Source organism: Miscanthus floridulus, chromosome 9, assembly GCF_019320115.1.
Source record: "Miscanthus floridulus cultivar M001 chromosome 9, ASM1932011v1, whole genome shotgun sequence".
In the NCBI taxonomy this organism is placed as follows: Eukaryota; Viridiplantae; Streptophyta; class Magnoliopsida; order Poales; family Poaceae; genus Miscanthus; species Miscanthus floridulus.
Window position 1 is genome coordinate 1,379,736 of NC_089588.1, and position 27,877 is coordinate 1,407,612.

The 27,877-nt window shown below is 50.6% G+C and overlaps 1 protein-coding gene across 1 annotated transcript in view; it reads left to right on the plus strand.

Annotated features, from left to right (window-relative positions):
* The first annotated feature begins 7,144 nt into the window (after positions 1-7,144).
* LOC136484065 (uncharacterized) overlaps positions 7,145-27,877 on the plus strand; it is a 28,507-nt gene continuing 7,774 nt past the window's right edge. Inside the window, exon 1 of the mRNA XM_066481227.1 lies at positions 7,145-7,889. Coding sequence (XP_066337324.1) covers positions 7,145-7,889 — 745 coding nt within the window. The remainder of the gene's footprint in view (positions 7,890-27,877) is intronic.

Here is a 27,877-nt window from a genome sequence, read left to right on the forward strand (position 1 = left end):
GGCTAACACTGGTTTAACTGCGTTTAGCTTTTAATGAGTCATCTTTTAGCAATTTGGGTGGCAACAAGTTCATCACAAGCCCATAAACACATGATCAGGTAAACATGAATAATGAATAGCATAAATAGTAATCATTAATGAGCATATTCATCATCAGTATCATTAGTGTTCATCATCATTAACCATTAGTGATCATCTATTCTGCAAATGTTCTAAGGCCGCTCATGACCGTGAGCACGGCTGATATACCAGTTTTACACTCTGCAGAGGTTGTACACTTTCACTGTGAGTTGTGATTTACCCTTTTGCTGGAGGTAACTAATCTCTTGACCCACTTTCAAGGAAGGTTGGCAGGGTTCACTATGAAGCCTTTAAAGGTTTGTCTAACAGGTTAGGGCCATTAGATTCATTCGGCAAACAGATATAGGAACCCCCCCTATTGAATGACACAATGACACGCAGCCTATACACATAAGAGTAGAGGTTGTCCTATACCCGATTCGTCAAGCCATTCTTATGCCAATAAAGGTAACCTCTAACAAGCTAGAAAAGGTCCTCATACTGAGCTAAAGCCAGAGCCATATAGCCCTCACAGCTGTACTGTAAGTCCCGGATGATCACTTACAGATAAGTCCTTAGGGAGAGGAATCTAGAGCATCATAAAACAGCCCAATGCTCTAGCCCCCTTGTTCCATGTTGCTAAAAAGCATCTTTTAAAGTTTGTTGCATATACCATTAGTCAAGTTACAAGATCATGGCTTTAGTTGAGCACTAGCATCATACTACCCAATGCAATAACCCAAAGGTATCAAGGTATAGGGTAACAAAGTACTAGGAAATCCTTAGTGATAGTCAAGGTAGACACATGCAGTATGAATTAAATGATTAAAGGTGTATAGGACAACAAGGATGATCCCATGCTATACTTGCCTTAAAACATCGATCCTTCGGTAAGCTTTAATCTTCAACGCTCTTCTTCTTCTTCTTGATCACCACGTATATCTCATCGACTGAACGTAATCATAAAGCACCACACAATCATACATAAAGCAAACAATAGATCTAAATTAGAATAGTACACCAATCATAGAAAAATAAGTGAAAGAGTTTGAAATACGATTCTACGCATCGCTCCGAACACACAGACGCGAGAGGCACGCTAATCGGAGCTTCGGTGAAATAGATACATCTACCGATAGATATGCTTTATATGCGTAAAAGAAAACTATAGGCTTTATTTATTTTAACTATATAAAAGCTTACATAAATTGAATTAAGTCAAGTTTAGATTCGAATTATAAAACTAAAGTAAAACAAATCATATTTTATCTATAAAATCCCGTCGCATAATTATTATTCAAATTAGAGTTTAAACCACGAAATTCCAGTATTAGTGACATGATAAACATCATTACTAACGCATAAATCTAGCACAACTTGAATGGATCAAAACGAAGCTAAAACGCAGAAGATATGAAATAAATAAGATTTCCTTTAGTAAAATAAAAGATTAAATCTACTCACGAATTTTAAAAGTTGAAAACATATCTAACAGTGGTTTAAACATGTAGGTTATGAAATTACGAACCTAACGCAAGTTGAACGGGTCAAATCGGAGTTAAAACGGAGAAGTTATGACTAAAACAAAATCAGTGGCAAATCTGTAAATAAGTGAAAACGTATTTTGGATCTAATCCAATAGAACTACGCTTTCCAGAGAAGAAAACGTACTCTAGAAAAGTGCTATGGACTGCGGGTCCAAAAATAGAAAACTGGAGGGGCTCTTTTGCAATGTTGACCGGCGAAGGGGTATTATGAAATATCGACCGTCAGATCTAATTTGGACGGCGCTGATTAGATCACGGGGGGGGGGAATAGGAGAGAGCCGGCCGGCTATAGTGCCCGGCACAGTGGAAGCCATGGCCGGCGACGAGGAACTCGGCGGCACGCGTGATTCAAGGCCTACGGCCACGGTTTTCAACGGGAACGGCACGGGGTGAAAGAGGAGCTTGAGGCAAACTCACCTAGCTGCTTCCCGCGGCGGAGAAGGAGCAAAGCGGGCGCTGTGCTTGACTGGCGACGGCGGACGGCGGCGCGATCCCCTTCGGCAGCTGCAGCGCTCGGACAATGGTGGCTGCGGCTCTAAAGCTAGGGATTGGAAGTGGAGGGCTCAGGCATCCGCTATTTAAGGGGCGCAGACACTTGCAGCGCAAAGAAAAACACGGGCGGGGTGGTGTGGGACTCCCGGGCGGTGGCGGCAAGTCCGGACAGGATACGGCGTGGGGAAGAAGGCGCACCCGATAGGTGGGCCTGTGTTGCCAGTGAGAGGAAGGAAAGAGGTGCGCGCTGCGGGCTTTGCTGGCCGAGACGCTGGGCCGGCGCTAGGCTGGGCCGCTGCGGAGCAGACGCGGGAGGGAGAAGGCGCGGTGATGCTGGGCCGCTTGCCAGAGAGAAGAGAGAGTGCGCGGGGCACGGGAGGGAACTGGAGGAGCTGGGCCTCGGTCGCAAGAGGGAAGGCCGAGCTGGGCTCGCACAGGGGAGAAAGCAGGCCTATGCGCAGCTAGGCCAAAGGGAAAAGAAGAAGGGAGCTGGGCCGAGGAAAAATGAGAAAGGAGGGGGAAGAAGAGAAGATGGGCCACGGGAAAAAAAACAGGCCAGCTGGGCCAAGAGAGAAAAGGAGTATGGAGTTTTCTTTTTTCCAAATATCTTTCTATTTTCCTTTCTTAATTCAAACCAAATTTTAAAACATGAACCAAATCGAATTCCAATGTAGTTTCAAGTATACTTTTCAACTCAAATAAAAGTGAGCAATTTTGATAAGTTTTCAAAAATAAATTTTTACAACTTCTTAAAGTCATTTGTTTTCTAATTCTCTTCTCTTTCTTTTCTTTTACTTCAAGACCATTTTTTAATTTTATTTGCAAAAGCAATTTAAATCATTTTAAATTTTCAATCAAAACCACTCAACCAAATAAATCAAATGCAAGGGCATGTATGCTCAAACATGTTGCTAAATCTTATGATGAATTTTAATTTAATGAAAAAATTTATTTTCCTATATTTCATGAGCACAAAAATACAGAATCAAGTCATTTTAATCCTATTTTCAAAAGAGGCAAATTTTGGGGTGTTACAATTCTACCCTCCTTAAGATGAATCTCGTCCTCGAGATTCGGACGATGTTGACAAAAGATATGCATATTCTCCACCTTTGGATTCTTCTTTACTTCCTCGTGCGGTTCCATCGACTTGATAAGGATCCCACTTTACTTTGCATACCTGCAAATCTTACTCCAAGTAACTTGTCAAACTAACTCCAAGATTATGACAAGTACCTTGAGAAATTCCCAGGTAACTCCAATTACTAGGCCACCTTTCCTTTAGTACCAATTCTCTTCCTTAAAATATCCACCTTCTCCGATGAAGCCTGATGAATCTCTTGGTCAGAAGAAAATTCTACTACCAATCTTCAGAACATTAGTGATTTCGATCAAGTTGCTCAAACTTGGAATACAATTCTTAGTTCTTGGTGTCACCCGAACCTTCTTAGCACAATTCTCCATTGCTAAGGGCATCGGCCATGACTTTTGCTTCTCCAAGTGATAGCACTTTTTCAAGTCATAATCAATTTCATTCCAACGAAGATATCACAAGCTCAAGACCAACTTAGTGAAGATGTCCTGTAGATTCTTGTGATCCTCCTAGATGTCACTTTTACTTTCAAGAAGATATTACTTCCATGCTCCACAATGGATAACTCCAGATATTATGTTAGGTAGTTTAACTCACGCTTCCTTAGTTGACTTAATGAACTAGTCGCTACTTTTCTTCATGCTTAAGGACACATCCCACACCTTGATAGGGTGCATCCTAGTGGATATAAAGTTCTTGTCCTGATCTAATAAAGCTAACACATTGGTTTTACTTCAACCTCTTCTTCAACTCCTTCCGGCAATTAGCTAAGGTCTCTTGATCCAAACTAACTTGAAAACTTCTCTGGTAGCTCTACCAAAATCTTGATGATCTTGGATAAACCTTCGTTGAACCTTCAATCAAACCTCATTGAAACTCTGAGTTTCTCTCACATCGTTGGGTACCACCACGCTTCTGCTGCGCAAACTAGAACGTAGGACATTTCATCTTGCAAATTCTTCACTTGGCTACCCCCCTTAAGAAAAGATAAACTAGGGGATACCAAGCATAGCTTGCACATTCTTTTAGATGAGCTAACTAGTATGAAGTCATTGTGACATCCCGATGGTACTCTTGTATATGGCCAAGAACAAGAAACCTGAAATTCCTCGCGAGCAGAAAAAACAATAGAACAGTAAAACAGGCTGTAACTCCCATTCTGTTAATCCAATGAAGTTGTAGCTTATACCGTTGGAAAGCTTACAAAATTCTCCACAACTTCGTTATAGAACACTTTTCCAAATTCTGCAGTTAACTTGGTTGAAAACAGTGCACAAGAGATGGTGCATGCATAACTTGTATATCTTCTCTTTCTCTCACACAAACAAAAATATACATAAACGCCACTAATTATGGAGCTAATTACTCTATGTATACTTGCATACTTGACATACATACTACCCTAGATGGTCTAGTATGATCATATACTCCGTCTAAGTACACTTCGCCGGGCCATATACACCCTCAATCTAGAGATATACACATGGAGTAAGTACGCCCTGGGAGTAGGAAATAATTTCCCTATATATATATATACATATACATATACTTCTCTTTCTCTCACAAAAACAAAAATATGCATGCATGACACAAATAAAACCAACATGCTGGACCTATACCACCATGCATGAACTAGCACCATAAATGTCTTCTCATTTCTCTCTCGTTCCACCATAGATCTAGATCTAGACCATCCCAAAAGCATCAAAAACTTTGGAAAGAGCACAAAAAAGGATATGAGAGCATAGCAACCTCCAATGGCCACCTCCCTCAAAGAAAACATGATCAAAACCTCCCCCCTTGAAAAATGGAGTTTTTTCACAGTTCACCCTGTCAAAATAAATGGGAGAGCTCATGGAGGAAGATGAAATGGTTGGGATGATGTATTTATAGCATTTCATTAACGGAGGCAGGCATCCTAAAACGAATAGAGGAGGGCGTGAGTTGTCTTAAGGGGACTGCCTCCGCTAAGGACCCATTAACGGAGGCAGACGCCTTAGGAAGCTCGCATCTGTTAAGGGGACCGTCTCCGCTAATGGCACTGTAGCATGTTGCAAGACCCATCTAGATCTAGATTTAGGAAGAGTCTAGAAGCTAGGTTTGCTTGTAAGTCAAGTAAAGTCGAGTCCTTCCTATAAATATAAAGGGAGATATATCTTTTGGAATTAAGCAAGAATAGTTTGTGGTAAAACCCTCTACCTCTCTCCCTCTCTTCTCCTTCCGCCGCCGCCCCCTGCCTCACAGCGCCTCCCTGCCCTACAGCTACCAGCAGCAGCAGGCGTCGGCAGCTGCCACCGCCACCACCCATGCCGCCCGCCGTTCCACCGCCTGATCTAGCCGCCGTGGCCGCACCGGTCACCATTAGCCAGGCTAGCTGTAGCTTGCTGCCGCCGCGGTTCCGTCCCTCTCTCTAGGGCGCGATCAGCACTAGGGCTGCCGCTCCTCCCCTATAATCCCCCAATCCTACCTCTAAATCAAGGGGAAGTCAACCCCCTAGATCGGACGTGTGACAGTGGTCTTCTTAAAGTGTTCACCACTGTTAGTGGAGCATTAACGGAGGCGATCTCCTTAATATGACCTCCTCCGTTAATGGTTAACAAAGGCAGGTGTTTCTGGGCGCGCCCTCCATTAACAGAAGTGGCATCCTTTTGTGCTCGCCTCTATTAATCCTAGGGGTCAATCTCTCAAAATCTTTTTAGTAGTAGTGAGTGATGCCCATTTCACAAATCACAAAATAAAAAAGGAAAAAACACTGTGCACCAGCCTAGGGAGATTTGTGGGTTGGGGAGAGAGAGATGGAGAGGATAAGGAACAAAAAGAGAGTGCAGTGGGAGAGGGAGGCATTCGCGGATGGTAAGAACCATTGTCTGTGGTAGTCACACACTAGCAAAGAAAATTGAGCACCACCAGACTCAAACAACTGATGGTAAGAACCATTGTCTGTGGTAGTCTTCCTTACAGTAGTTTATAAAAGAGAACACAGATGGCAAAGCGTCACTAGTAAGAAACATGTTCTTGCCGCACATCATGATTTTAGAAAACCGCAGAAGAAGGAAGGCTAGCAGGACGCCACAACGACGGGTGGACGCGTTCCTTATAGATACAAGAAACAGAAAGGGAAGGTTCAGGGGAGACACAGTCATACCTTCCTTGCCGGAGGCAAGGGGAGTCCCGGCGTCGGCCGTGTCCCTGAAGAGAAGCACGGCGATGTCACCGTCCATGGCCCGCGCGAATGCCCTGGTCTCGCTGTGGGTGCACCGAACAAGTAGTAGAGAGGACAGCTCTCAACGAGTTGGTGGCACTGCTAACCTCCTCGACGTCCTCCACCTCGCGCCACGGGATTTGACGTTATGCAATACCATTTGGCACGAAGTAGCTTCCTTATTATATATTAGATCATCTCGAGCAAATAAATTTTAGTCAATTTTGATAAAATTTAAATGTGCAAAGGTGAGGTTTTCGTTCTTTTGATGTGAGTCTGCATATTTTATTCAAACTCATATGTATCTTTTATGCAAATCTAGTAGTGAACTTATGTGTCTACTTGTTGGTGAGCTGAATTGGGTTCGATTGAAACGATAAAATTTCGGGGTGAGTTGGGAAATTTGGGGTGGATAGAAGACTTAATTTGCTATGGGTTTGGGTCGGGTAGGGGGTGGGTTTCAACCCATTATATCAGAGCTACTGACTAGCATTGGGGCTGTGCATTGGCATTGCACTCGTCACCCAGTGAATGGTGGTAGTAGGAACTAATTAACTAAATTACTGTACTGCAGTGGAATTCACCATGGGAAGTGCGACTGACCAGGAGATGTTGGACGTGCCACAGGAGGTAAAATATTTGGAGCGATGATTGGCAAATGGCGACGACTAGTTGTGCACCAAACATTAATGTCATTTATTGTCATTTTCCATCTTCTTTTAGTAACTAAATCACATACTACAGGTCGTAATGGTTGACCTCACGTACACCATCGGAGATCACAGGTCGTTCACTGAATTCATAGAGAAACTACGTGACATCCTCGCTGATCACCAAGACCGTGAGGATATCTTTGATCACAAACACCCACTGCTCCCGAAGCCGCGTGCTGAACAACCGGCGAGGTGGATTCACATCGAGCTGCTCCACGTGGTCAAGGGCAAGGAAACGACGTCCATAACCCTAGTCATGCGGGACGACAACGTGGACGTTGTGGGCTTCATCAACCAGAATGGAGATCGTCGGTACGAGCTTGGGTATCGGCGGACAGCAGAACCCAAAATACAAAAGTATACTCCAAAATACAAGTCAGTACTTCTAGGCTGGGGCAACAGCTACAAAAGTATACTAGGCGTCAGAAAGGAGGAGGAAGTCATGGATAGACTCACGTCCGCAAACTTGGGCAAGAACTTCGCGACGCAAGCCGTTGGTTTGCTGTCGCGCTTCGACCCAAATGTAGTGGCGGATGTTTACAACTCCAGGCGGGCCGTCGTGGGCCTGATGTTCATGGTCTCCGAATCCGCAAGGATGAATACTGTGTGCGACGCCATTGCACGTGGCTGGGACACCGGGACAGGATTCACCAAGCAATTGATGACAGATTACGTGTGGAAATATGTAGAGATGTCAAGGCGTCTGAGGCATTGGAAGAGTGGAAACTATACAGAACAGCGCCCCCACTCGGAGCTAGGTGACATCTACCTCGTGCTCAACGGTAATCCCTTTTCTTTGAAGTGTGCATTCAATCCTTTAAAGTATGACCATTTTCAAAATATTATTGCATTTTTTATGATATGATATATCATTGCCACACTGCTGATCCCTGTTTTTTTTGTATTTCTTGTAAAAAGTACTACGCACACACTAGTCCGTCAATTTGTGCTAAGCATAGACTAAAATGGCTAAGGAACATAAGCATTATTAATTCAACAATAAATTTAAGAACCACATTGTTCGCACACGAACACGTCATGTGTGCCCCCGACAATGAGCGCGGTGCGCAAGACATATCGCAAGGGAAGCCTCGCTGGGACCTCGATAGACAGGACACACCGACGAGAGCTCCTGCAACCCGACATCCCACACTCCTGGGAGAGACCCCGTCATGGAGAATGGCAGCGATGGGCTGCCCTAGGTCGGCCTCATCGCCCCTAGGACCTTGTGCTCACTGTCGCAACAAAATAGATGGCAACAACAAAAACTAAGAAGCAAAAACTATAGAGAAAAAATAGTAGATGCCAAATAATATAGTAGATTTGTTTGTGCGATTGTGTGTTGTCACGAATCGGCCATCACCTTTCACATGTTTATAGGATGGCTGGTCTTTTCTAAAGGAAATAGCTAGGAGTCCTAATCTAAACCGAAACGTGGTTATTTGATTCGGACGTGTATGTTTCCCCTGTGCACACAACTCCCTTTCCATGTATCTTGATGCCGTCGTGTATGAAAGAGCTCCCAATAAAATAGCAACGCTAGCTGCTGAGTATCTCCTAGTCGGACTCACCTTGCATTTGTTTATCGGTAATGCCCGGGTCAGGGTGTTGTCTGCTGAGTATCTCCTAGTCGGACTCACCTTGCATTTGTTTATCGGTAATGCCCGGGTCAGGGTGTTGTCCGCCCGGATGCTTGCTTGCTGGGCCTACGGACAGGCCCAAGCAACCTGCCTGTGGCAAATGTCACAAGTAGCCCCGTCTCCACCGCACACTGCTCCTCCCTCACAGCCTCACAGTCACAGGCTCCCAGCCTCCCGCATCCGGACCCGCACTCAAGGCCTCCCGCGTGGTCCCGCCTCTGGCAACCATGCCCGCCGCCGCACGCCTCCTCCTCCTCGTCCCGCTTCCTTCTCCTCCCCGCACCTCGCCATCGGCCCGTTGCGGCCGCTCCACCAAGCCGGCGAGCCTCCACGACGAATGCTCCAGCAAGCAGGCGAGGGGAGGAGCTTCGTGTGACGCCACCCCGCCGGCGAGTTGCCCGCACCGCTGTCGCACCGGCGAGCTCCGCGCCGCTGCGAGCTCCATGTGCCTCCGCCGACCTCCGCGCCGGCGTCGAGCTCCGGAACGACGAGCCTCCATTCGTCCAAGCTGTAAGGTGACATTGCGCTGAAAGAGCATGTTACAAGCGTATGTTGCAAGTGTTTCAGATGTTTCGGAGGTATGTTGCAAGTGTTTTATATTGACGTTGCAAAAGTAGATCGGGATGCTGCACATATTGCAATGGCTATACACGTATGTTTCAAGTGTATGTTCCAAACATTTTATCTATTTCAGACGTATGTTGCTAGTATTTTATTTGGATGTTACAAAACTAGATCGGGATGTTGCATATATATGCAAGTATTTCGGGTGTTTTCATATGTATGTTGCAAGTGTTTTGTCTTGATGTTTGCATAGGTTTGCAATGGCTACACACGTGATTTTAAGTTTTTCTGGTATTTTACAAGTGTTTCAGACATATGTTGCAAGTGTTTCAGCTGTTTCGGACGTATGTTACAGGTGTTTCATCTAAATGTTGCAAAAGTAGATCGGGTGTTGCACATGTTGCAATGGGACCCACCTGCCGCAGCCGCCTGCTGCAACTACTGGGGAACCACCGTGGGTCACTGTGCGGGCGCCTAAGGCCGGTAGACACATCCATGGCGCGGCATCCACAGGCGGGGCCAGGTGACTAGGACCCACGTGGGTTCCTGCGTGCGAGCGTGGTGGTCAGGCGAAATACAGCGAGCGCGATGGTAGGGCGGTACGCAGCGTGGGGTCCACCCAGTGGGGCGTGTGAAAACAGGTGGCGTGGGCTTTCTTTCGCGTGTGGCGTGGCCTCCCACGCGAATGACCGGATGCGTCCAATATTTTGGTGCGGCTCTGGACGAACCAGATTTTTCCATTTGCTGTGATGATGCAGACAAGGACGATGTCAACACACCCATCGGCCATGTTTATTTTGTTCTAAGGGTGATATTAAAAAAATTAGACATGCATATATTTGTTCTAAGGGCAATAACCAACTATCGGCCATATGCGCTAATGCTTCTTGCCACACGCTTGGATAAAACTTCTTCAAGTATTTTCCATTCAGAGCATGGGTAGCAAAGTACCTTGCAATGACTCCACCAAATATGAATTCCTGGGAAGTACTCTCGCAATCTTGAAATGATCTTCCCAACTTGGAGACCACTTCCTGAGCTTTGGTAGAATCACCTTTCCATACTAGACCACCAACTTGAAAGCTCTTCAATTTGACTTTCTTGTTGTATGCTTTTGCCACCTGTAACTTGTCTCTCTCAATAGCCGCTTCTAATCTCTTATCGGCGACCTCATCAATAGCCCTCAATACACGGAAGTACTGTTCATCCTTGTCTCTTTGCAGAGAAGAGGGCGCGCCGCGTGCAAGTACTGGCCCCAGACTCCTGATAAGGATCAGCCACACGAGAGTACTGTTTGCCCTCGTCTCTTTGCAAAGAAAGGGACGAGCCACTCGTGAGTATGAGCCCTGAATAAGGATCAGCTTCACGGGGGTACTCTTCGCCCTCGTCTCTTTGCAAAGAAAGGGACAAGCCACGTGTGAGTACGGGCCCTAGATAAGGATCAGCTTCACGGGGGTACTGTGATGTTGTCTTGTTCCCAGATACTTTCACTATGTAGTCACGGGTGCGTGCCGTAGTGTTCCTGGATGGTAGCTTGCTATCTTGGCTATAAATAGAGCTGCTCCTGCCTTTGGAGCGCTCATTGCTCAAGTTATAGCGCTAGTCGGTTTGAGGCTCTTGCTCCTTGCCAGGGGTGGCTTCGGCTATTCCCCCTGATGTCGGAAGGCTTCTCGTAATAGTCGTTCGGATGCTCCTTCCTTCCGAAGCCTCTTTGGGCAAGTCCAGAGACCACGATGCTAGAAGACTCCTCGTGAGGAGAGAGCATCATGGGTCCCGACTGGGCCTCATCCCAGATTCTGGATCAGAGGATGCAGGAGAGCATCGCTGAGGGGGGGGGATAAGGAGCACGGCTCCCTTGTCCCGCTTCGTGCTCCAAGGTGTAGATCAGTCCCAAGGCTGTTCACACACGCTTTGCATGATATTGTAAAAGCCATGGGCTTCTGTTTTTAGCTTAATGAAAGCTCATATTCACTATATGTTTCATGTGCCCATTGCGCCGTGGAGGCGGGTTGTCATTGGAACTTCGGTGTTTCCCCCTTGGTTTGCTGTGCCGCGTAGGGTAACCAAGTAGGATTAGGCGCCCAGCCCCCAAGAAGAGGACTGGCGAGGGCCGCGAAGGCACGCCGAGTGGATGGTGGCGCCCAGCCCCTGGGGAGGGGATTGGCAAATGTCACGGAGGTGCGCTGAGTAGATACAGGTGTCCAGCTCCTGAGGAGGGGACCAGCAAAGGCCGCGGAGGCACGCCGAGTAGATACAGGCTCCCTACCGCAGAGGAGGGGACCGACGAAGGCTGTGGAGGCACGCAGAGTAGATACAGGTGCCCAGCCCTAAGGAGGGGACCGGTGAAGGCCGTGGAGGCATGCCGAGTAGATACAGGCACCCAGCCCCCGAGCCTATGGCTGACCGAGGAGTCGGCCCGAAGTGAGTACTTTTGTACTTTTCCAGAGTCACGGACTCACGTGTCCCCATCGGTTGGTATGATACCATCCTTATTGCTAGTTGGGGTGTTTGCCTGTGTGCATTCCGACCATGTCCTGTGTCGCTGGTCGGACTCTCAAGTCGGGATCTAGCGGCTCGAGCCCCCAAGCCACTAGGGGTCGGTCGCATGTTTTCCTGCGTCACCCCATCCATGGTTTTCGCAACCGGAGGGGTTGAGCTGACGCCTCTTACCTCGATGGCTCGAGTGGCGGGCTCGGTGAGCTCACTAGCGGGCATGTCCAAGTGGAATCCGGGTCCATCATTTGTAACAGGGTTAGCATAGCCCTCATGTGGCATTTCACTGCTCCTTAACCCGCCTCCCGATAGATGCCTGACCATTTCAGAGACCAACTCAGGTGGCCCGCCGGCCTCCACTCGATGGAGATTCTGTGGGCATGGGTCAAGGTCAGGATCAAACAAAAAAGTCGAGATGACCCTGGCCACTGCTGAGCGGGTCGGGCGAAGGCTATTGGAGCTCATCTGCATTTTCTCCCCTGGCTTTGTTTGACGTGAGGCGGCCTTGAGCCCTTCGCGGGCTAGCCTTCGAACCCCGGTCGATCGTGGCTCATTTCGAATGAGCCGACTTTTGCTTTGTGACATGACACGAAGCGTTGCAATGCAATAATTGCATTTATGAGATGAATGTGTGGATGGATGAATGAATGCATGCATGCAGGGATGAATGAACGAATGTATGCAGGCATGAGATGAATGGATGAATGAATGCTCATGCACTGGAAAGGAAAATAGAGGGTTGGTAAAGTTACTTCGGTCGGGCTTTCAGGCATTGCCCCATCTATGGTTTCTGCAACCGAAGGGGGCGAGTTGATGCCACTTACCTTGATGGCTGGAGTGACGGGCTCGGGGAGCTCTTATCAGGTATGCCCGAGTGGAATCTAGATCCGTCGTTCGTGATGGGGTCAGCATGGCCTTCGTGTGGCATTCCACTGCTCCATACCCGTCTCTCGGCAGATGCCCGAGCCGTCCGACCAACTCGGGTGGCCTGTTGGCCTCTCCTTGGTGAAGACTCTGTTGGTGGAACCTTCCAAACCCTGCTTGGGAGGGCCAAGGGTCATTCGCGTGGGGTCATGGCCTGTTTCTTGCGCCCCTGTTGCGGTAGTGGGCGGGTCCCACCTAGGCCACATTCCGTCAATCATGCCACGTCCTGTCAGCCAGGGCACGTCCTGTCGTGCAGCCTTCCCCATTAAATAGGGGGGAGGAGGAGGTTTTTTCTCCTGTCCTTTTGCCTCTCTTCAACCGCTGTCGTTTCCCCTTCCTTCTTTTCGCCAAGCATCTTCGCATGCCATGGTGATTCCTAAGAGAGAGGAGGGTACAGTGGGAGATTTTATGGATCCGTTCATTGATCCGGCGCGCAATGTCGAACTAGAGGCCTTCCAACGAATGGGAGGACTTTCTGGCCGCCTTCGCGAAGAAGGGGCTGCTCCCGTCGAAGAAGGTGGCACACTAGAGGGCTCCTGCACTAGGGGAGGGTGTTCCGCAACCCTGGGTCAATGAGGTTGTCTCCTTCCTCGCCTTCCATGAGCACGGGCTCGGGTATCCTACGCACTGGTTCCTACACAGGCTTCTCAGTGAGTAGGGCTTGGAGCTGCAGCACCTCAATTCAAATAGGGTGCTACATATCACTGGCTTTGTCACCATTTGTGAGGCCTTCCTCAGGATGGAGCCATAGGTGGATCTCTTTCGGTGGATCTTTAGTGGGCGGGCTCTGTCCGAGGGAAAAGCGCTCATAGTCGCTCCGGTTGGTGGGTTCACCCTGTAGAAGCAGCCCAAGCTATCAGTTCCTTACCTGTCATACTCCCCCAGCGACTCCAATTGAGGGTGGCACGGCGAGTGGTTCTACATCAGGAACCCGGTGGAGGCGCCATTCTCGAAGTTCACTGGAGGGAAGCTGGAGAAGAGGGATAGCTGGACATGGGGTCCTACTTCCTGTCAACAGAACAAGCTAGAGATCATCGAGACGGTGCTTCGGAAGCTCGTGAAAGACGGCCTCAGTGGGGTGTGGGTCTTCAAGACCTTCTTCTACCATCAGATTGCCCCATTGGCAGAGAGAACGCGACCGATGTAGGAGTATTCTAGCGTGTCGGATCTCGACCGTACGTCGTCGGTGAAGTTGTCGGGGAGCGACGTCTGGGGATATCTTGATCGGGCATTACAGTTGGGGCAACAAGAGACCCTCGACGGGATGCCTAGACCCTTCAATGCCATGAAGCGGTCCGACTTGGTATGCTCCTTTCCCATGACCCTTTTCTTGCTTGTTTTGATCTCTCGATCGATTCTGAGTTGTCTGTTTCGTAGGGGCTCGAAGGCTTCAAGTCCCAACCGCATCTCCCGAAAGGGGTAGAAGGCGTGGCTCGGCAAGCCGCCTAGAGGGAGGCCATGCTCGCCAAGAAGAAGAAAAGGTCCATGAAGGCTCGGAGGAAGTTCGAAAAGGACTAGGAGATCAATCGGTGGGTCCACCGTGGTGAGCGCCGGGAGGACAAGGAGGCGGAGCTCGAGTCGGATGACCACATGGATATGGGCGATGATGCGAGTTCCTTGGAGGACCAGGAGGATGGGGGTGCCACCATAGCTTCGGTGGTGCATTGCGAGCCCACTACTACGACTGTCGGTGGCGGATGCAGAGCGTGGATGCGCTCTGATGCCCCTGAATCAAGGAAGTGTGCCACGAGCAAGGATGCCGCCTGTGAATGTGAGGCGAAGCGGGTGCAGTCGTCACGGCCTTGGGATGCGTTGTCGGCTTCGTAGCCCCCTGCTTTGAAGCATGACAGAGCACACTGGTTGGTTGGGGAAATGCGATCGTTTGCCTGCGCCTTCGGGGTCAGCATGCGCGTGCAGCCTCTAGGGGGGAGATGCCCCGCCGAGGCCATTCGGAGGCCGAACGGAGACTGGCCTAGTCACCCCCACCATTGGTTGATCCGAGGGGGCGCAGGCTGCGACCTCTGAGCAATCCTCGTCCGGTTGGCTCATTGTCATCTAGTCGGGCATTCAAGCCTCAAACACTTCCGTCTGGGTATGTAATCGTGCTTCCCTTTGTCAGGAAGATTAAGCTTTTTCAGGCGTGACTAACCTGCTTTAGCGCCTTCTTTTTTGCAGCGGCCAGGCGTCGGCTCCTTCATGGATCTCCCTACCTCCCGTGCATGCAGAGTGGAGGCCCAACCTGCAGCGGGTCACGACAAGCGACGGTGGAAGTAGGCTGGTGGCGGCTCGACCTCCCTTGATGGGGGTTGCTTCTTCCCCACTGGTCGTGAGCATGGTGGCGACCGTGGCGACAGTGATCCCTCCCCCACCGGTCACCGAGGAGGTGAGGAGGGACGTGGGGCTCCCTGTTTCACCCGGTAGAGGGGCGCATGATTCACTTGCCTAGTCAGAGTTGGAGGTGGTCAGGATGGAGGTAGAGCAGCTTCTGGCGAGCCATGACATCTCGGTGGTGAACATCCCCTCTGACGGTGAGGAAGACACTGGGGAGGTGTAGCCAGCCATCCTGGTGTCCCAGGAGTGGGTGATGATCCCATCGTCACTTGGCACTGCTGTGGTTGGATCTTCCGGTGGGTCGGCGGTGACCCAGGAGCTGGTGCGGCCCTAGCCGGGCAAGCCAGGAAAGGCCTGGTTCGTCCTTCACGACTGAAAGGAGGGTGAGCTTTGGGACCTACTCGGGCAGAGCGGGCTATCGATGGAGTCCAACCTCGCCCTTACCATGACAAGGCTCAAGGAGGCCTTGGAGAGGGTCGAGCTTGTCCACCGGGCCATGACCGTTGCCTGCCGCGCATTGTAGAGGTAAGTTCTCTACGATCTTGGTGTTTGTCTTTGATTTCTTGATTTTCAACGGTCGTCTCAGCGCGCCTGCTCTTCATCTCATAGAGCTTGGAGAGGATGTTGGCCCCCATGTCCTAGTTCCTTCATGAGGAGCATGGTCGGCTAGAGCAGGACACGGCAGTGTTGTGGCGGGTCGATGAGCTCAGTCGTGAGCTACAAGCCGCTCGCCGTGAGTCCCAAGACCAGGCGGCAATGGCGACGAGAGCCCAAGAGGAGGAGCGGCGTGCAGTCGAGCTGGCGACGGCTGCCGAGTAGGATCCCAACGCGGTGTTGGCCCATTTTGCAGAGACCGAGGCAGCGCTCAAGGAGTGCCTAGAGGCTCTAGAGGCGGAGCCAAAGGCCCGAGCGGACGTCGAGCAACGGGCACTGTCGTCGGAGCAGAATGTTGCCACGCTGCAGGAGAGGGCAACCCAACAAGAGCGAGGGCTTGCCGTTAGTGAAAGCTCCCACCATGGTACATATCTATCCTGCCCTCGGTCGACATCTTGATCCTTATTTTCCAGGCTCCTAACTCTGTCGTTCGTTCCTAGAGCTAGGTGAAAAGGTTGGCTCTCTACAGCAGGAGCTAGGAACGACCTAGGTGATGTTTGGTTGGAGTGCGGAGGCATTGGAATGGTCCCTAGAGGAGCGAGCCATTCTCAAGGGAGAGCTCGACCAACTCTATAGTGTGGTGCTGGTGGTGATCCCTGAGGTGTTCGGGCCAGGCCCGAGCACCAGCATGCCCGCCATCTGACTCACGAAGGTCTCGAATGAGGTTCGGGTGCTCATAACCGACGGCATGTTCTATGGGGCATCGGGGGTGCTCATGTCGGTGGTGACTCACTACCCCACCTTGGACTTCGCGTCTGCCTATAGAGGGTATGCCAGTGGGTGGAGTGCAAATGAGATCCAGGCGCTGGGGGAGAGCTTGGTGCCACACGTGCAGGCGATCACCAAGCTGGCCACCGTGTAGTGGGTGATGGAGACTCGCCGCTCAGCTGCAGGCATGGGCCAGGAAGGCGTCGTCCATCCTACTGAAGTAGTGGAGATCGGGTTGGAGGCGAGCGTCATCTTGCACGCAACCAAGCCGAGTGTCGTCCCGGCTGCAACTGAAGCGCCTTCGTCCTTGCTAGCCGCACTGCTAGCCGATGCGGTCGGAGGGCCACAATAGAAAATGTAGTCAGTCTTTGTATAAAGATGAATACATGGGGGAGCCCCCATGTGAACAATTTAAGTTCTTTTGTGATAATATCACTCATGAGGGGGAGCTTGTCCCGCCCACCCTTGTTTTTATCCTTGCATAATTTTGCTTTTTGTCCTTTTCCATTTCAAACCTGCCCGTTGACCATAGGCTGCAACCTTTAGAACCCGGGCATGGCCCGCGAGGCTTAGCTTCTCATATCCGTAGGTCGTAGCGGGGTCTGATCGGTTGGGAGGTTGAAGCGCAAGTTACATAGGGTAGAGACAAGGAACGGGATGCCCTTTCATTTGGGAGATGCCCTTTTGTTTGGGCGAAATGCGTGACTACACGACAGTAAGGAGGGATTGGTATCGCACCCCCATGGAGCCCCTGAGCGACCTAGGCTGAGAGTGCTCGGGCTAGGGTTCTGTAGGAGCAAATGTTGAATGGAAATGACCGGTAAAACCGAGCTTAGGGAAAGAAACGACATAATTGTTCGATGTTCCATGTGTTGGTGAGGATGTAGCCGTCGTTGTCCCTCAGTTGGTAGGCACCTGGTTGGATCAACTTAGCCACCATGTATGGTCCTTCCCATGGTGGAGAGAGCTTGTGCTTGTCCTTTGTCGACTTGGTCCTCTGGAGTACTTGGTCACCGACCTCGAGGGTCCTGCCTCAGATTTTCCTCTCGTGGTACCTACAGAGGGTTTACTGGTTATGAGCAGAGTGGATGAGGGCCGTCTCTCATGCCTCCTCGAATAGGTTGACCACATCCTACTAAGCCTTCATAGCTCGGTCTTGGTCAAAGGCCTTTAGTCTTGAGGCGCCATGATCGAGGTCAGACAGTAACACGGCTTTAGCTTCGTACACCAGGAAGAAGGGGGTAAACCCTGTGTATCAGTTTGGGGTCATTCTTAGGCTCTAGAGGACCACTGGGACCTCTACTACCCATCGCCCTGCATACTTTTTGAGCCAGTCGAAAATGTGAGGCTTGAGTCCCTAGAGGACCATGCCATTGGCCTGCTCGACCTAACCGTTGGTCCGCGGGTGCCCGACTGAGGCCCAATCGACCCTAATGCCATATTCATCATAGAAGTCCAGGAACTTTTTGCTGGTGAAGTTCATTTTGTGGTTGGTGATGATACAGTTAGAGACATTGAACCGATAGATGATGTCGAGGAAGAACTTGACCACCACTTTCGAGCAGATGTTGGTGATGGGCTTCACGTCGATCCACTTGGTGGACATGTCCACCGCCATGAGTGGGTGAGTGGAGCCACCTAGGGCCTTTTTGTGGGGCCTAACCATGTCAAGGCCCCAGACCACGAATGGCCAGGTGATGGGGATGGTCTGGAGCTCCTGCGCTGGCAGGTGAGTTTGCCGGGCGTAGAACTGGCATCCTTCACACCTGCGGACAACCTCCTCTAGTCTCACAGCGCGGTGGGCCAGTAGAAACCTTGGCGGAAGGCCTTACCAACCAGTGACCTCAGGGCCATGTGTTTTCCACTAATTCCGGCATGGATGTCGAGGAGAAGTTGTTTGCCCTGGTCGGTCGGGATGGACTTCATGAGTATTCTGGACGGACTTCATTTGTAAAGTTCACCACCAATGGCAACGAACGTCTTGGTGCATCGAGCGATTCATCGTGCTTCAGTCCTCTCTAGTGGGAGGATCTTCTTGAGGAGGTAGGCAAGCAGTGGCGCTCTCCATTCGGCTGGGTCGACCGCCATCATGGCAGTGTCGCCGGACGAGGTTGCCATGGTGGCGTCAGGGTCGGAGCCCCCGAGCACTTGGTCGAAGTCTAGCCATGTCAAAGCACCGGAGCCCCCGAGTGCTCTACTAGAGTTAGGTTGAGACTGGGTTGGATCCTCTCGGACATGGGCAGACGGCTCATAGATTTCGTTCACAAAGACCCCATCAGGAGGTGGTTCCCATCTGGCCGCTAACTTCGCAAGGAAGTCGGTGGCGTCATTGTCCTTTCGCGGGACATGATGCAGCTCGATGCCTCAAAATTTGTCCTTGAGGTTGCTCACCTCTTGGCAGTACGCTGCCATGAGAGGGTTCTTATAGGAGGACTCCTTCATGATTTGGTCGACTACCAGCTCCAAGTCACCACAAAAATATAGCCGCTTCGCACCAAGCTCAATGGCGATGCGCATCCCATTGATGAGGGCCTCGTACTCCACGATGTTGTTCGAGGCCAGAAACTAAAAATGAATTGTGTAGTGGAGCCTGCACCCACCTGGGGAGATCAGGACCACCCTAGCCCCCGAGTCGGGTGCCGTGACCGACCCATCAAAGTACATCGTCCAGTACTCATGGGTGATGTCCGGGGTCAGGATCTTGACTTCCGTCCATTCGGAGATGAAGTCGGCAAGGGCCTGAGGCTTAATCATGGTGTGAGGGACATACCTAATGTTGTGGCCCATGAGCTCGAGTGCCCACATGGAGATTCGGTCGACAGCATCGTGGTTGCGGACAATCTCCCCCAGCGGGTATGAGGTGACGACTGTGACCTCATGGTCGGTGAAGTAGCGCAGGAGCTTCCGGGTCACCATCAACATGGCGTACAGAAGTTTCTGGACCTAGGGGTAGCGAACTTTGGCATTGGATAGTACCTCACTGATGAAGTACACTGGTCGTTGGACCTTTAGCGCATGCCCCAGCTCCTCCCTTTCGACGATGAGGGCGGCGCTGACCACATGGTTGCTTGCCGCAATGTAGAGGAGGAGAGGTTCTCCCCATTCAGGAGCGATGAGGATTGGGGCCGACGTTAGCGACACTTTGAGGCTTTCCAAAGCCAGTTGTGCCTCCTCTGTCCAGACGAATGTGTCTGTCTCGTTGAGGAGTTTGTAGAGAGGCATGCTCCGTTCGCCTAGCCGGGAGATGAACTAGCTTAGGGCGGCCTAGCACCCGGTGAGCCTCTGTACGCCCTTGACATTGCGTATGGGGCCCATGTTGGAGATGGCTATGATTTTTTTAGGGTTGGCTTTGATGCCACGCTCGGACACGATGTATCCGAGCAGCTTCCCTTTCGGAACCCCGAAAACATATTTTTTAGGATTCAATTTGATGCTAAACCTTCAAAGGTTCACGAATGTCGTAGCTAAGTTTGCGATCAGGTCATTTGCATGAGCCGTTTTCACCACTATGTTATCCACGTAGACAATAATAGTGGGTTTTGGCTGCTCGACTTAATTGGGTTGGTCGGGTGGGTCGATTTGGGCGGCGAAGCATCGCTGCATGCACCGTTGATAGGTGGCACCCGCGTTCTTCAGACCGAATGGCATGGTTATGTAGTAGTATGAACCATACGGGGTGATGAATGAGGTCGCGACCTGGTCGGCCTCTTTCATCGCGATCTGGTGGTAGCCTGAGTAGGCATCCAGAAAGGAGAGGATTTCGCATCCTGAAGTGGAGTTGACTATCTGATCTATGCATGGTAAAGGAAAATGATCCTTGCGGCACGCCTTGTTAAGGCCAGTATAGTCGACACACATTCTCCATTTCCCATTCTTTTTTTACAAGAACAGGATTAGCAAGCCAGTCAGAGTGGTATAACTCCTTGATGAAGCCGACCGCCAGAAGTTTGGTGATCTCCTCGCCTATGGCCCTACGCCCCTCGTCATCAAAGCGGCGCAGGCGTTGATTGACAGGCTTTGAGCCTAGGACGATGTGTAGTGAGAGCTCGGTGACCTCCCTCGGTATGCCTAGCATGTCAGAAGGCTTCCTTACGAAAACATCCTGATTCACGTGCAGGAAGTCGAAGAGCTCGCTTTCCTATTTGGTCGGGAGCTTGGTCCCGATCCGCACCATCTTGGTTGGGTCGCTGGGGTCGACCTCCACCGCCTTGGTCTCCTCGGTCGAATGGAAGGTGCTCGTGGAGGTCTGCTCGTTGCAGTCAGGGACCGCCAGAGCCACCGTGTTCCCGAGCTTCGGGAACTCGATGGAATTGACGATGGCTGTGGCAAGCTCGTAGTGCTCATGGTCGCACGTGTAGGCGTGCGAGAAGGTGCTACCCATGGTGATGATGCCGTTCGATCCCAGCATCTTTAGCTTGAGGTAGGTGTAGTTAGGGATCACCATGAACTTGACGTAGCATGGCCGCCCCAAGATAGCATGATAGGACCCCAGAAAGTCCACCACCTCGAAGGTCAGGACCTCCGTGCGAAAGTTGGTGCGATCACCGAATACGATGGGTAGGTTGATCAGCCCGAGTGGGTATGCCTATGTCCCCAGGATCACACCGTGGAAGGGAGAGCTCATAGGGCAGAGCTCTGACCGGAGGATGCGCATGGCGTCGAGGGTGTCAACGTACAAAATGTTGAGGCTGCTGCCTCTGTCCATCAGCACCTTGGTGAGACGCTTCTTGCGGACGATGGGGTCGACGATGAGCGGGTAGCAACCTTGTCGGGTGACGCAAGGGCGATGGTCTCTCCAATCAAATGTGATTGGGGAGTCCGACCAGTGAAGGAAAGAGGGGACGGCTGACTCGGCGGCACATGCCTCTCGATAGCGTACCTTGAGCTGGCGCTTGGAGTGGTCAGCATCGGGCCCCAAAAGATCATGAGGCATTCCTTAGGGCTAGGGAAGCCATCTCCATCCTTGCCCGCCATGCCTCCCTTCTTGGCCACGTCCTCCTTGCCGTTCCCCTCCTTGGGCTTGGTCGTTTGCCGTAGGAAACGCTTGAGGAGCTCACAGTCCTTGTAGAGGTGTTTGACAGGGTAGGCGTGGTTGGTGCATGGGCTCTCCATCAGCTTGTCAATGTGGTCATGTTAGCCCTGCTGGGGCTGCTTGCTCGAGCGCTTGGTCTCGGTGACCAGGGTAGTGTTGGTCAGTCGGCGCCGACCCTTCTTGTTTTTCTTGCCCCATTGTGTGGAGGGGCCCTAGTCTTGGTCCTCGCGCTTGGACTTGCCCTTGTCCTAACCGCCTCCTCACCGAAGGCGTGGTTCGTGGTGATGTCGAGCAGGTCACGGATGGTACGGGGCTTCATGCAGCTAAGCTTGTGGACCAGGGACTTGCAGGTCATCCCAAAGAGGAATGCGCTGATGACATCTGCGTCGATGACATTAGGATGGGAGTTGCACTACCTCGAGAACCTATGGATGTAATCCCACAGGGACTCATTGGGCTCCTACTTGCAACTCTTGAGGTCCCAGGAATTCTCGGGATGGACGGACATCCCCTAGAAGTTCCTGATGAAGACTCTCTTGAGCTCCGTCTAGTCATGGATGCTGTTGGGCAGAAGAAATTCGAGCCATGCCCAAACAAACTCCCCTACGCAGATGGGAGGTATTGGATGATAAAATAGTCATCATCAGCTCCACTAGCTCGGCAGGTGAGCCAGAAGTCCTCGAGCCATCTGGGTTCGTCTCCCTGATGTACTTGGCGATGTTTGTGGGTGGTCAGAAGCGCTGTGGAAACGGTGCTTTCTAGATACGGCGACCAAAAGCCCATGGCCTTAGGCCATCCGAGCTGGGGCTCCGGTCGGTCGGTCGGCCACTGTGCCTAGGGTGTGTCTCCTCGTACTCCTTGGTGGGCCATCTAGGGCCTACGCCGCCCACACTCGCTGCCATCCAGAGGACGTCAGCATCGTGCTGAGCCTGGCACCGAGTGCTAATGACGCTGTGAGCATCAAGGTTCAGCCCAAGTCACTTGCGCACACGTGGTCGGCATGGAGCAGGCGTCGGGTCAGGCTGCGATGCAACCGTGGCACCCTGCCTCACACGAAGCGACTGTTGTGGTGAGCAGATGGAGCGGTTCGACTGGTGCAGCCCCAGTGCCCTGGTCGGGCAAGAGACCGCGTGCCGCTATCGCAATGCGGAGCTTTCCGCCTACTGAACGGCGGCAGTCTCCACCAGCGCCCGGAGGTTCCGGTGGATCGCCTGCTCCTAGGGATCGGTAGGCTCAGGGAGGCTGCACAAAAGCATCACCGCGGCAGCGATGTTCTAACCGGCCTGAGCGAACTGGGGGGATCATCCCCTCTAGGCAGGATGTTGCACTGGACCTGGCGGGCGTAGTCTCGAGGGCCGCTCGCTGGGTTATGCACATGTGGCTCAGGGTGCTATGCCAGGCGTGCCGGCGCATGTGGCTGCCGGCTCTGCCACCATTGTCGTAGCTTATCGCCATGCTCCTGCGCACGTGCCATGGCCTGCGCACAAGGGTCCTGGGCGGTGTGAGTCCGCTGGGACTCCACCAACTCCGGTAGCTGTCCTAGGACGTCTGCCATGGCGCACTCCCAGGATAGAGGATGGCTAGGTGCCATAATGTCGCCAATGCTTCAGCCGTCGCTTTCAACATCTTCATCGATGAGATCATGGAAGGAGGCGGGGGTGTAGCCTACCATCCCCATGAACTCGGACATGAGAGGGGGCGGCATCATGGCTCTCTAGAGCCCCCATGCGTATGCGTCCATGGGGGATGCGAGGCCATAATGGAACTAGCCGTGCGGCGATCATGGTGGGGACAACGGGGTCCCTCCGGAGAGCTAGCGAAAGGTGTTGAACAGTGAGTATAGGACAATATCCACGTCACTCACTGAGTGGTTTGAGCCCAACAGGGACTCAAGGCAGAGCGCGAGCATCTCGACATCGAGGTCATCGAGTGGCTCAGGGCCCATGGAGGGCGCTCCTCCTCCTAGGGACGCCAGGATGGGTGCCTCCTCATCGAGGCAAAGTACGCCGAGCTGGTCGGCGATGAAGACCAGACTTTCGAAGCGGAAGGTCTGGAACAGCGCAAAGATGGGAGGAACCCACATGCCATCGAGTGGGGGTGCGGGAAACTCTAGTGAACGGAAGCGAATCGTATCGCCCGAGCTCACCATGCAAAAAGTGCCAGAGAGGTGGGCCATCTAATGACCAAAAAACACGAACGCATGGCGTCCTCCCCACGGACGGCGCCAACTGTTGGTGCGTAAACTGTCTGACAAGTAATATTTGTAGTTTTGCCATGCGTTAGATCGGATGTGGCTTAGCACACAATGACACAGGATTTATATTGGTTCGGGCAGTGGGCCCTATGTCCAGTTGGGGTCGGTCGATCGACTTTATTCCTGAGCCTAGATGCTCGAAGTTTGTAGTGGGGGTACAAACAAGTGAGGAATGAGAAGGGAAGTGTTCGAGACCCGATCGGACTCCGGTTCGAATGAAGGAGGACGACAGGGACTCGAGCGTGCGCTAAGTGCTAGAGAGGTAGAGCTGCATGTGTGCGTCTACGTCTATGCATCTGGTGTGTAGCCTGAAGCCTGTCTAGAGAGAGCGTATCCCCTTTTATAGTTGAAGGGAATGGCTATACAAGTCAAAGAGAGAGTGTGAGAAAGTGTGTGGGCGCTGCCTAGTCTCGTTGTCACCCACGTCGTCGGGTACAGGATAGCCATCACCCTCCACCCCTGTTCATGCTCACATCATCGAGTATGGGATGGCCATCCCCCTCCATCCTGTTCGTGCTCCATCACGTCGGGCAGGTAGCACAATGTCCACCTAACATGGCACAGCGGCACTATGCAATGCGTGTATGGGATATGGTGAGGCACCGTCCCCTGTATAGCGGTTTGACCCCGAGCATCTTACCTTATCTGCTCCACCTGCTCCCCGGGTCCACACCGAGTGGGCATCCCCGGTCGGCTATCCTGGTAGGTCCCAACTATAGTGGTTGAAAGGAGCGGTGTGCGTAGCTCTGGCATGCCCCCAGTCGGGGGAACTTGGTCGGAGTCGGATTGGCATGCCCCCGGTCGGGGGAACTCTGTCGGAGTTTAACTGTAGTCCCGTCCTCGGACCAGGCCATTTAGTCGGGGTGCCAACCGGGCCTCCTGGTCGGAGGCACCGGTCGGTGGCCAGATCATGGTCTCGGCCTGGCGTCGCGTATTTGGGGCAGCTCAGGTGCGCATCGTTGCCTCACCGTCTGCTGGGCTAAGTGTTGTGGAAAAGCGGTCCCATTGGGGACCCCGGGTCTATGGACCCGACACTATTAGTGATAGTGTTAGCCCTAGTGGGAGTTAGAGTGAGAAGGAGCCTTACTTAGAGTCTAGAAGCGGTCTCTAGCAGTCTGTTATAGCTCTTGTATCTCTCTTGTGAGACTTTCCTCATTTCAATATATTACTTTCTATGCAAGTACTATTTCAAGTCTTATTACTTTGAGTGCTAAGTCTTGTTCTTGTTATGCTCTAGTGATGTTTCTACTACCTTGTTTAGTATAGTAGGCTCTTAATAGCATGGGTTCTTCATCACTAGTTGCTGCTCTAGTCTTAACATGAGGTTAGGGGAGTAACAAATAGTGTAAGCGTGGTGCTTATACTATCGATACCTTGGAATGCGGCTAGACCTCTGGATAGTTAAGGGTAGTTGGCAGGTGGTGACAGCCTTGTCCATCCTATGTATTCCCCCACGATAGGTCTAGTTTTTAAATCATAGGGCTCGTGGTGCTGCTGTGCCCAATCAACCCTCTGGGTCAGTTTGGGGCAGGTAAGCCCCGAAGTGCTATTGCATCCTACCTTGCTATATCTTGGTTTATCTGTATCACCATAGTCCCTTGCTATAGTTGTGCTTGGATAAGAAGTAACTTAGGATTCTTGTGCTTCCTCACTCCTTGTCCTCCTACTTGGCTACGCTTCCACCATACATTTCCATGAGTGGATCTTCTGTGTGTCACCCTACTTTATTGTATATCACGTACCCTCACTTTGGCTTAGTAGGTAAACTCTTGGGTGAAATGCTACAATGGTATTCTATGCGCTTGCGGAATATTCTACATGAGCATAAGAAATACCAACAGGCTACACCTATGGATGATCATTGTTCATCATTTGTTGAAGGTGGAGGTTGGATGCTTGTGTAGCATCACCAACATGGAGATGAAATGGAATGTGCAAGGAAAAGATATATTTGTTGGGCATTTTATTTTACCAATCTAAGGTTAAGAAGAGAAGTGCTTGACCGGGTTTAGGATAGATGGTCATACTACTAAGAGGGGCAAACTTGTTTGCATATTGGTCATCTAGTGCCACTTGAGTGATCTAACTTTGCATACGTTGCTAGGATCGAGTGGCGTGGAAAGGTGCAAGTGAAAATTCTTTCATAATGATTGAAAATGCTAACTCACACACATGAAATGTTGGTTCACTTGGTGGAGTTTAGCACACTTGAAAAGGCTCTGAAAAGCATGTGGATGGCTTGTTTGGATCACCATCGTACTGTTTCATTGGGTGGATCATTGGACAATAGATCACATGCACTAACACAGGAAAGGAGAAGAAGGCAAGTCGGTGTGCTTGTTACTCTTGAAGCCCGTAAGAAGCATGTGAACCCCAGGTACCGTGCTCACCCAATGGGAGAAGCAAAGAGCAACACTAGTAGAGCGAGGTGTGAAGAGCGCCAAGTGGTTTGTCCGGATCAAGTGCTAGAGCTCATTTTGGAGCACTCCTTGTGGGGAGACTATAGGCTTGCGGGCCACCGCTAGCAAGAGGATCGGCAACAACCTTGGGCTTGCCTCAATGGGGATTAAGTGGTTGGCAAACCACCGAACCTTAGGATAAAATTCATCGTGTCAACTTGTCATCCTGTTGGTTTGTGTTGGCATTTCTTAGCATCACTACTAGAGATATAATCCCCAGTAATGACACCAGAAATACTTGTGGTATTTATGTGACTTAGAAAGATATGAAATTCTGCAAGCGCACAGATATACCATTGTAGCACTTCACCGGGAGTATTCCAGGTATCGTTATTTATATTTTTACCACAGGGAAGGACTGGCAAAGAATATTGATTACTTTCTTATGATGGATCAATGAGCCAAACACTTACTCTAAACAGGGGTAAACCAAGAGATAGAATAATATATAAATGATAAATGCAACACTCAGAGTACTCAATAAGATAGCAATAGCAAGTCTAAGTAAATACAAGAAAGATTAATTCCTAAGTTATTCTAGTCACAAGTCAAAGCATACAATGATGTGCATATATACTTAGCAATAGCCAAAAGATTAACTCTATATCTATGCATAAGGGACATTACTAAAGAAGAGCAAGAACATAGCTTGACTACTTCCGTCGCAACCGAGTCCTACTTGGCCTACAGATGGGAGATGGACTATAAAGGACTCAACGAGGTTGTCACCCTCGCGATCTACCACACGATCCGGAATGTAGGGTGCATCCACAGGTAAACAACGTATAAGCACCACGCTTACATAATGTCGACCACTCACCCCATTCATCAACAAGAATGAGCGCTTTTGCGATCCTATGCATAAACATAATGATAACTCTAACTACACCAAGCATATAATCAAAGTAATCTAAGAACATGATAACTAAGAACATAATAAATATGAAGAACAATGTCAGAGCAAATGTATGAATAATAAAGGATACAAGGCTATACCAAGCTAGACTGACAGGATCGGGAATCCAAGCGGGAAGCTTGACTCTCTAGATCTAACTTAGCTAGCTATGCCTATGAATATTGGTGTAGGGAGCTCTGAGGTTGAATGATCTCTGGGATCGTTTCTAGGTTCAGGACTGATGCCTTCTGGAGGAGGTATGGGGGGCCTTTTATAGGGGGCACCAGGCATCCTATGGGCCCATGAATCCGTGGCAACAATCCATCTGGACTCTTGATACGAACTGACCTCGATACACGGTTAAGATTGATCCTTAAAGGCGGTGGAGCACCGACGTACAAGCGGGGGGCTGACCAGCGGGCCCCATGGGCCGGTTAGCCCCACCTAGGCTCTTCTCTGCCCAATCTTTGATGATCTATCCTAGATGGTGGATTGGAGGTCCTCTAAGTCGGTTTCGTCGCTGATGATCATGATTTGCTCTGACGGATAGGTCCACTTTGCCTGTTTTCTGATTAAATCCTCCTGCAGAAATAGATTCACCAACACTTGTGGAATTTGTTAGTTGAAACCCCTATGCCTATGTTGGTGATCATATTTATTCAGTTTTTCATGTTATATTGATGGTTTATTTTGAGGGTTAACGACCGTCAACAGTTTGCAATCCTTATCACTAGCTTGTTTTACTTGTACATACTTGTGCTAGTGTTGTTGTTCTTGTGTAGCTAAGTAGCCTTGCTTAGTTTGTATAACTAAGTA